This window comes from Oryzias latipes, chromosome 5 (genome assembly GCF_002234675.1).
Source record: "Oryzias latipes chromosome 5, ASM223467v1".
Taxonomy (NCBI): domain Eukaryota; kingdom Metazoa; phylum Chordata; class Actinopteri; order Beloniformes; family Adrianichthyidae; genus Oryzias; species Oryzias latipes.
In genome coordinates, this window is record NC_019863.2 from 17,548,498 (window position 1) to 17,559,482 (window position 10,985).

The window sequence follows — 10,985 nt, forward strand, 5'->3', positions numbered from 1 at the left end:
ACATTTCGCCAGTCTGTCACAGGGCCACAATCACACACCCATTCACACTCACACCTGGGGACAATTTAGAGTTGCCAATTGACCTATGAAGCATGTTTTTGGACGGTGGGAAGAAGCCGGAGTCCCTGGAGAAAACCCATGCATACGGGGACAACATGCAAAGTTCACACATGCAAGGTTCTGTTTCAGGTTGAACCGGAGGCCTTCTTGCTGTGAAGCAAGAGCGCCAACCACTGCGCCACCGTACAGCCCTACAAATTTTCATTTGAAAGTAAAATAAAAAGTGTTCAAACACTTAAGCACAGATGCTAAAGATAATGCAGAGGAATTTTAACTACTCTGAAACAAATGATGGCAACCACTGAAATAAATGAATAGCAATACTTATTAAAGCGCGGATTTGTCAAGGACAGTGCCATAAGGAAAACAGCTCCTCAAGTGCAAACAGCTCTTTAATTGTTCACATTACAACACGAGTGGAAGTCCTACCAATCAGAGAGCTGATCATATTTTTATGACAAAAAACAAAAAAACTGTTCAAAAGGGAAAGTATAAACCATTTACAAAAATTTGAAAGTGCTAAAGGGAAAGAAAAATGAAATAGACTTTAAATTTATAAGATTATTTTTACTCTAACCAAATTTAGAAATGATGTCTTCTAGTTTTCTTGCCAGAATTGCATTGTCATATGTCCTTTTAAATCTCAATATGTATTTATGTATTTAAACATTTGATAAGAAATGGGTGGATTCGCTCCTTGAGATGCCACATCTTGTTTTCAAGGCGTTCCTCCTTTTTTTTATAAATCTATCTCAAATATGTATTTACTGATGAGTTTGTCCTTTACCCATCAATGCGTGCATTGACTGGTGCATTGGAAAGAAGGCAATTGTCATGGCTAGCCAGGCTAGACAGATGCAGATGCTGAAACCCGGAAGGAAGACAGGAGGTGAGTAAAGGTAAGTATGATGTTTTATTGCTCCAATGACGTTGGTTTGATGTTGCGGCAGGAGAGCGGCGAGGCTGGAGGTTCGGCGATGGCTCGTGGCGTGACTGGAGGTTCGGCAACGGCTCGTGACGTGGCTGGAGATTCAGCAAGGCTCGTGAAGCGTTCTTCAGCTGGATGAAACTCCGAGAAGAGGTAGGTAACTTTGGGTGAAGTTCTGCTTGGGTAGTCACAGATTCGGACGTCCACTCGTGAGAATGAGGTTCCTGGAGACAAGGCAAACGTATGTAAGGCAAGAGCATGAGGTACATAGCAAAAACTCTGAGAGGACCAGACCAGTACCATCAGGGGCAACGAACTGGCGATGAATGATGATCCTGGAGCTCCTTAAGTACATCTGGCAGGGTGATGAGTAGAGTGGACGCAGCTGGGATGAATCAGTGGCCAAGCAGAGAGGGGAGGGGGAGGAGCTGACAGAGGCACCATGACAGCAATATGAAAAAAAAAAAAAGGATTTTGACACACTATCCAGCAGATAAACAAATTAAAGGCTCACAAAAGCCATTTTTAACAACAAGTCCTGTACATTTGTTAATAGAAAACACTTTGCAATACGATCATTTATTTGTAAATTAATGATTTAATCAGAAATCCCATATTTTTATTACCCTCTCAATTATGCTTATTAGTCTCTTAGAGAACAAACTTTATGTTGGGGATTTACTTTAGCTCAAAAAACAAATCACAGACATTATACCTATGTTTAACTCTATTCAGAATGTGGTTGTGACTGAAGGGAAGGAAATGCTAAATAATTTCATTTAAAAATCTAATTAAAAAATACTTTATTAATTTTATGATGTGAAAATTGAATTGCTGTAGGCTGTGTCAATCAGCCGAATCATTAAAGTCAATGTAGAGATTAATTATGGCCAGTATTTGCTACAGGTATGTTAAGAAGCCTCTGGCTGATGACAGGCTCAGTCTCATACAGAAGGTTTACAGAACCAGAGCTGATTTTGCTGTGGCTAGACTCCAACTTTTCATGTTCTTTTAGATTTGAGGACAGTCATGCTTGTGTTCTACCTCCAGTTGATTTCTCTTAATATGGAACGAAAAGAAAATTAAAAAAACTCCCTGCTATTGAGACCAACAAGTTCACGCCTTAGTCACAACTACCTTTAGAGGTGGATACAGGCTTTCTGCGGGTGAGAATGAGCAAATCTTTTTGGGCCACGAAGGTTGACCCCACAAAATTTTAAGATTGTCGACCACTCTGTGTGCTTGTGAGGTGCAAATGTTCAAGCACATTTTTTTCAATAAGCATGCTGCGGGTGAAAGGTTGTAGTGAACACTTAAGCCACACGTTAGGATAAATATGGATGAAGTAGGTGAGAGGCAGGCATGTTGTACAGATCAGTACATCAGTTAATATTTTCAACCACCTGTGCAGGGAGCCCATCAGTGCTACTCAAGGAAAGGTGTTGCCCCCTTGCACGTCCCTTGTGCATCCCCTGTTTACCCCCTAACTGTTGAAAATAAGGAGATAGTACTAATGACTCGAGTGGGGCACAAGGGCAGCGTGTGACACCATCACCCGCACGTCTTTGATGCGCACAACTAATTTTATCCTGACAAATACTTCAGGATACACCTACCACACACTGCGCAATAGTACATTCCATTTTCATGAGGTCCCTTAAGGTGGCTGCTCAAGCCTCTAGGGAACAGGAAGACACACCTGCACTCCTGTTAAGATGTGGCCCCTCCTCTCTACAACCCTCTACAGACCTGGACAACTGGTGTCCACGGGTGTTTGTGACTAAGGCATTAGAGACACTGAAACGTTGAGTTACAGAAACACTCCAATGTCTGCTTAACAGCTGTATGATGATGGTGCCACGTTGTGAATTGATTGATGATGGGCAATAAAGCCTAAATAAGAGTGAGTTAAAGGTCACATAGCTCTTTGAAGTGAGCATGGATGATGTCTTTGGTCTGGTTTAGCCACCTGATATGAACAGAAAAAACAACAGCTACGCACTCAGAGTTAATGGTTCTTTTTTTATGTTGTTATTATGGAAGGAGTACATGAAAGGGAAAGACTTGATGCAGTCGCATTATTAGAAAAACAAAGGAAGTTTCATCTAGCAGATTCACAGTATTAGATATCATATCACCTCTTAATCATAAAACTCCACAGGTCTAATTGGGAAATCTTCATAAAGATGGGGGATAATAGCATTCGGGAATGAGTAGGATTATGTTTCTATTTATGACAGTCTGAACAAGAAATTTGATTTGAAAAAAGAGAAAGGACTAAAAAGTACAAATTTTTAAGATGGAAAGCTTAAATAGTTATCCCTGTGCCCAGGTTCAAACCAGAGAAACTGAGCCAGCCAAGATCCCCAGACTTCTTAAGCTCTTTCCCCAGATTTTATCATCTCCTTGACCCCAAAGTTGTACCCTTACACCCCAAGGAAGTTCCCTGGAGCTGAATGTATTGGTTAGCTCATTCTTTCCATCACTTCTCACAGCCACAGCTCTTGGCCATGGTTGCAGAGTAAAAAGAATATTGATTGGTAAATCGACAGCTTTGTCTCAGCTCTCATATCCCTGCAGACGCTGCCCAATCTGCCTGTCAATCTCTGTTCTACCCCCACATGTGAGCTCAACCCTGGGATAGTAAGCTAGCGTTTCATTCCCAACTTGAAGTCTTTCCTGACTGGTCACTGCAGGCAAAGAGTTGAAGGTGCTCGTTTTCTCTGTGGCTCAAGGAACAGAAGCCCCCAGCTGTCAGAAGTGTTTGTCCTTCTTAAAGAACTAAAGGTTAGCAGAGGACATAGAAGCAAACATTAGTCAGAATTATTGAGTGTATGTTAGGACTGGACTGTTGGGAGTGTTATGTCAATCATAGAAAATGACTTAATTCCAGTTCTAACCAAATGAAATCAATTCACTTGCCATTTTTTTGTGATACAGACGTTGCCATAAGGGAACCAGAAATCATCAGTAAGCAGTTATTGGTCTGAGTCGCTTTTAGTCAACATATCTGTGGCACTCCCATGTTTCTATGGTAACACAGAACACAGACGCTCACCTTTGTACCAATTGTATTCTTCCGGGAGGGATGTAAGCTTGACACATGTTTGTTATTATGCATGAGTATCTGCGTGAGTATGACCTACATTTGCATCGTGTGTGTGTTGACACATGTGTGAAGGTTTTTTGTAGCCAACAGGTATGTTTGTAGTGTTTGAGTGTGAGGATAAATGTGTCTGTGGACATCCCCTGCCATTTTGACTAACATCTATATTTCACAATAATTAGGGGTGCACGATATGAGAAAAACCTGCGATATGCAATATTAGTGATCAATATTGCGATGACGATATAACTTGCGCTACATGCACTGCAAAAATTGACTGTCTAAATACAAGAAATTTAGACTTATTTTTAGATTATATTGTCTTAAAACAAGTGAAATTATCTGCCAGTGGGGTAAGATAATTTCACTTGATAAGATATCTTAAAATAAGAAAAAATATCTTGGCTTTTAGAAAGAGAGAAACAACTCAAAATTAGTAGTAAAATACTCATTTCAAGCACTATTTTTTAGGTAAAAAAGTCTCAAAACTAGTTTATAAATTCTTCTTTGACAGTTGTTTATTACTCACTTTGAGTAAAAAGACCCTAAAACTAGATAACCGTAAGAAGATATGCTTTTAATTCAAGAGTTATTATAGTAGAATTAAGACTTATTGCTAGCTGAATTAAAGCTAGTATTGTGTAATTACTAGCTTTTGTAGCTCAAACCAAGACAAGAAAAATACAAGCATACAGGATTAGTATACTTAACAATATTTATTTATATTGCTTTTTTCAAAATTGCTTTGAATACACTGTTAACATAGAATACTTCTGCTTCTACAAATACAAAGAACTGCTTGAAGCATTTCAACATAAAATTTAACATAGGTTTACAGCTAAATCTTAATGAACGCTGATGCAGGCCATACTAGTAAATAATCTGAGGTTAAGAGAAATAAGAAAAAGAGTGTCTCTGGTTAACATCACCAAACAAGGCATTCATTTCTCACCGTGAGAGCTCTACCACTCAGTAAAAACGTTTCACTCTGCCGATACTTTTTTTATGAACTTGTGGTGTCCCGCTCGTGAATATTGTCCTTCAATATTTCTGTCTGACTGACAAAGTAGGGTTGCCACAAACTTGGGATGGGTAAGATGGAAGGTGTAGTGGTAAGCCAACAGATAAAACAACCTATGGCCAAGATCTTCTTTGGCAAAGGTGGTGATGGGAGTTTCTCCACTTGCCACGAGACAGCAGGACCCATCAAAGAGCAACACCGGGCTGGAGAAAGATCTCTTCTCCAGGTATTTGGCAGGATCATCTGTTGGCTAAAGATAAAAATAATTAGGGTAAAACAGTTTATGTTGTAACTTTTACTAAAAACGTTTTGTTAGTAATAATGAAACATCACTAGGGTCGTATTTGCCATTTTGAAAATTAATATAATTTTTGTAGATGCTTGTATTTAGGCTTTTTAGGTGTCATTAACACCATTTTGCATATCTAGTGGCAGAAAAAAAAACAGAAATAAATGCTGGGATCCTCACATTATTCCTTCCAGTCTCTACCCACAGTTATTACAGACCATCAGAGACAAACAAAAATCAAGCACAAAATCAAAGTTTCAAATGGGAACAAAAACTCACCTCTAGAACATGCAGCAATGCTTCACTAGCATGTGCCAGTTTCTTAAGGGGTGAAGTTGGAGATGGGAAAAGCGTTGGGAGTGCTCTGAAGAGTGCAACGTTGTGTTCAACTAAAATAGAACAATATAATAGAATAACTCAGTTATTAACTTCATTTTCAGCTTAATGTTGAGTTTACATTAAATTGAATATCAGTTTGCATAATAACAACGCAATTCTGACCAACACCTCTGAAAACATTATGCAAAAAAAGACAGTAAAATGAGTTACCTCCACTTAAGTTCATGGGAGGCTTCAACACTTTTTTCCAAACTCTGTAAAACTGCACTAGTGAGCAGAAGTCTTCCCATCTGTCCTGTACTTGACATCTGAATTTGCCGTTTCCCATATCCTGGATCCACCGCAGCTCCTCCATCACCTAAAACACAAGTAACATACAAAAATGCCTCCTTAGTAAAGATGGGCGGTGGGGGGAACAACCAATCAAAAACACAAGTAAATTGCTTACATGATGAAGCTCCTTGAAACATGGATATGCCTCCAGAATCTTTGTAGGTCTATCATCTTCTTTTAGGACATCACTTTCAATGAAGGCTTTTCTTGACTGAAATCCGAGGTCAAGGATCTGGCAGACAGCATCTTGGTTTGGTTTTGGTTCTCTATACATCTATCGAGGCTATCCGTTTCTGCCAAAATGAAAAATAAAAATCAGTGAAGATATCAGACATATTCTGAATTATACAATGGGTTTTAGCCGACATGAACTGTTATACTTCCATTATTTATTAGAGCAACATAAATGAGAAAGCATCTTACACTGCTGTATATAAAAGCTTGTTTACAATGTAAATGTAAACAACAATAGCTGTAATGTCTCAATATCAACAATATCAATATCCAATGGTATAAGGATAATTAAGGTAGGTCAAAAAAATAAGAAAAGGTAAAGCATTTTAAGTGATCACATAGAGGGCATAATTTTATTCCTGAAGGAAACAGCAAAACAACAACATATTTGCGATCTGAATCAAAGATACGAGTTCTTAGTGTCATAACCTTCTCATAACTTGTCTAATCCAAGTAAGGGAGGTATCATTGCAAAGCTAGTCAGAGAACTACATGAATTAAGGTTGATATCAAATCCATTTTTACTTCATTATCAACAAATAATAAGTAATTACGAATATAACCGAAAAGATTGTACAGTTCAATTAAGCTAAACAGATGCTGTGAGGCAGAGTAAACACTGAAATCTTCTTCATGGCATATATAATGTTTATAAAATGATCCATTTTTAGCTGACCAAAAAAACCTTTGGAAACAGATATCCTATTTACACTATTTTCCTTTTACATTTTAACTTTTCAAGTTAATAAATAAGAGAGATTCCAGACTCGTTTCCTGGGTTTGAACTATCATATGGCTCTATGTGTAAAAATACTTTGAAGTACTTTCAAAAGTCATTATTGATTTTTATAAATAAATAAAACAATAATAAAACTGCTGTTTTATTTATTTATTATTTTATACCACAATCCAATAGTATTTCATTAAGCTACGTTTGCTCCTTTATGTTTGTAGACATTGGTTGCAGCCTATCAGTTTACTCAAAACCTGTCACATGACCTCATGTCCCAGCATTCACTTCTTGGACGGAGCCTTGCAAACGGGGGGAACAGCACCTGCTCGCTTTTGATTACTGATTAAATTTCCGGGAGGTGAAGATAACTACAACAAAAAATATTAGCCTGCATGTATAGTACGCACCGATCTAGTGACGCTCATTCATAAAACGGAGAAAACACTGCAGCCTCGCGTTCCTCTAAATGGAAGAAATTCTGGTGGCTAAGCTAGGTCATACGAACATGCCTAGAAGAGACGGAATGCCGCTCTGCTACTGGCTGCCTCGTCACACTTGTCGACTAGCTTGGATACCTAGCTGTCATTAGGCTTCGGGGAACAATATTTGTTCACATTGAGTGAAGTAATAATATTTAATAAAATAAAAATAGTCTCAGAAAAACTTACCGAACAGGCTATCAGAAGGGTCTGGTTCAAAGTGGCTGCTGCTTTTCCCTCTCTTTCCAACCGTCAGGACAGGCGCAACCAAATGACATGAGGGGGGTGGGGGTGAGAGGGTTACCGCAAAACATGTACCTTTGTCCACAAAGTTGTATGATGTAATTAGAAGATATTATACACACTACTTTAAAACTCACCTCTATTATTGTTGTATGGTAATACTAGGGAAAATAAATTTTGTGTTATTTATGAAACCCTCCCGTCCCCCCATTCCCTTCTTAGCTGGTATTGACCGCAGGAGGAAAAGGAGTACCGTATGTTCATGTTATTTCAGACTTTGAGATAGTCCAGATTGTTTTTGCACCCGTTTTACCAATGCAGAGCGTATTAAGACTTACAAATCTGATTGAACAGCATCTGAAACGATTTAAGCCATTGTTTCCTTAGAAAACTGTAATTCCTAAGCAACACTGCCTTTGCATCTCCCTGTTAAAATTATTTATCTTGGTTGTTTAGACATATGTGTATTATGTTTGAGTCAAAGCACATTTTTTAAACAATGGTCATCTAAACTAAACTTCAGAAATGTCTGTTAATCACTTGTCAACCATAATCAGCTTTTTGAATGCTGTCAAAATGATATCAGCACAGAGCATCCCATATATTTTTACATGAGAAGGAGTTGGGCCTTGTCTCAGAAATAATTAATTTGGAACACATTACAGGAAAGATTGGAAGGTTTTGTGACAGTTGTGTTCTGTTACTGATATGCACAAGGGTTATCCCTTTTTCTATCTATCTTAGATGACCCCCCCCCCCCCCTTCCATTGACATGTTCTCCCTACCATGACAAAGGTGGAAAGATTTCATGTAATCCATGGACACCAGTGAAGATCAAAAATCATTGAAGAAAAAAGGTTCAGAGCACTGTCTAGTGGGTCTAGATGACCCAACTCCTAATGTTAAAGTGCATAGGATAGCACAAGGGTTACAGAACAGGTATAGCAATATTACTTTTCTTAACAGCTTTGTTGCTGTTGCAGTGTTCAAGTCCACATGTTACTAGGTCTTGAAACAAGTCTTTACAGCTAAAAATGGTCACAAAATAAAAATTCAAGCCTCTGCGAGTAATTTATCTTGTTGTACATGTAAAATGACTAATTTTAGCCTTTATAAAACTAAGTAAGAAATAAAAGACTAATAATCTTGTAACAAGATTAATAATCTAATGAATTCTTCTCTTGCATAGTAAATTATTCTTAAAACAAGTTTTAAATGATTATTGGACTAAATTTAAGATTATAATTCTATGTTAGAAACTTCATTTTTGCAGTGTGAACGAATAGCAAAACAACCAAAAACATAATTTCCATTTCACTGCAGTTTAATTTAAATAAGAGCCAACATTTCTTAAATTATAGTCCAAATGAAACTAGTCTACGTGGAAGGCGAGCATCTAACATGAAAGGGCTACATCCGGTTGGTAAAATGCATAAATGGATTTATTTGATGCGTTAAAAACTTCAAGCTGCCATAACATCTCCTAACGACCCGAAACCATGTAGTCTAATGTAGACAATACTATCCAGTTTCAGGTCTGACTTCTCCCCCATGAGCACATATAAACCACCTCTTTTACCAGCTATTTCAAAATTGACAAAGCCTTTAGTTTTAACAAAGCCTTTAATTTTAACTTTAAAATCCAAGTCCAGATGAAGACCTTTAAACCTGCAACTATGATGGAATCTACCTGGATGAACGAGAGTCTTCATAGACATCTGCCATAACATTGTTTTAGCACATTTAAAGTAACCATTTATTGCGATTTTTGCAGTCTTTTGTGATATGCATATTGCACAGCTTGATATCGTGATGACGAAAAATGTACGATTTATTGTGCAGGCCTAACAATAATAATGATAAATCTCCAGCAACTTGTTGCCTCATCTAGTCATTCTACCCCTTCCTACTTCTAATTTATCCTTCATCTTCCTCAACCCCTTTTTTCTCCCCTTTCGTTTGAATCCTTATTCCTCATCTCTGACATCCACATTCTTTTCAATATCCGGTCAGACAAGAAATTTATGCAAATATAAATTATATAAATGTATTTCAGCTTCAAATCCAAAAGGGGTTTCTACAAAGATACCCCTCGTGTTTCTGAGGATATGTTGTAACAGCAAAGCATGTCCAATGCAGGAGGCCTTTAGCTCTTGTCTGTTTGCTCAGCTGCTGGAGAGGACAAGTTAAAGCATTTCTATACCAATCACTCTCACCAATCGGGAGTGAGCTTGTTGGAAGTCCACACCCCTACGGGAGAAAATGCTTCAAACAATCAGATCACATCCTCTGATTGGTCTGTTTATCCCTTGTGCTGTCTTAGATGACCCCACCCTTACGTGTTCTCCCTACCATGACAAAGGTGGACAAAGGTGGAAAGATTTCATGTAATCCATGGACACCAGTGAAAATCACAAATCATCGAAGAAAAAAAGGTTCAGCACACTTTCTAGTGGGTCTAGATAACCCAACTCCCAATGTTAAAGTACCTAGGATAGCACAAGGGTTACTGCTTGAAAACCTTGCAATGAAGAAATAATATCATTAAGAAAGGGATGATCAAGAACATGTTAAACAGGTTAGCAGAGCAAGCTAAATGTAATTTGAATAACTTGCAATTCCAACAAAGTATCAAGAAAAAAAAGTAGGATTATCAAGAACATGATAAAAAAGGTATCAGAGCGTGAATGGCTATTCTGACAAAGATAAAGACAGAGTAATAGCTGTTTATTTTTCAAAAGACGTCAATGGGATTTTGGCTCCCTGGAACCAGCAGGTACTTCCTGTTTGGAACGCAAGGGGGGAGGGGGAGCTCAGTCCAGTTCTCATACACAGTCAATAGGCAAAACATCAATTAATCAGCAATAATGTGTGACAGCAGATCTGACTGAATATAAGAGAAGCACATCGGAAAAGTGTTTTCAGAGGCATGGATGGGTTTCCCAAGTTTTGCCCTTTGCTGTCAGTAGGTCAAAATTCAGGGATCTCTGTTTTACGATTGAATCTCATGGAACAGAAAGAACCTTACATGAATTTATGACTTGCATACTTCCCTTTTCAAAACCTAGGCCTACACTGACAAATTTCCCTTTTCAAAACCAAGGCCTACTCTGACAAATTATTTCCCATAAACCTTTACTCTTAAGAAGGATAATTAACGTTCTGATTAATTGTTAGGTAATTATGAGTACACAAAATAAATATTTTTGATTTTTTTGAG

At 38.0% G+C, this 10,985-nt stretch overlaps 1 protein-coding gene and 1 long non-coding RNA gene across 2 annotated transcripts; both read right to left on the bottom strand.

The window, feature by feature from the left end:
- Positions 1-434: 434 nt before the first annotated feature.
- LOC110015075 lies at positions 435-1,338 on the bottom strand. The gene is made up of 2 exons (XR_002290137.1): positions 1,289-1,338; positions 435-1,212 (listed from the first exon to the last, which is right to left on the bottom strand). It is a non-coding gene; the product is annotated as an uncharacterized LOC110015075 (long non-coding RNA).
- Positions 1,339-4,786: 3,448 nt separating this feature from the next.
- LOC111947452 lies at positions 4,787-8,068 on the bottom strand. The gene is made up of 5 exons (XM_023955015.1): positions 7,712-8,068; positions 6,192-6,369; positions 5,954-6,101; positions 5,684-5,793; positions 4,787-5,365 (listed from the first exon to the last, which is right to left on the bottom strand). The coding sequence occupies exons 2-5, from the start codon at positions 6,348-6,350 to the stop codon at positions 5,078-5,080; spliced, it is 705 nt and encodes a 234-aa protein (XP_023810783.1). The 5' UTR covers positions 6,351-6,369; positions 7,712-8,068; the 3' UTR covers positions 4,787-5,077.
- Positions 8,069-10,985: the final 2,917 nt, after the last annotated feature.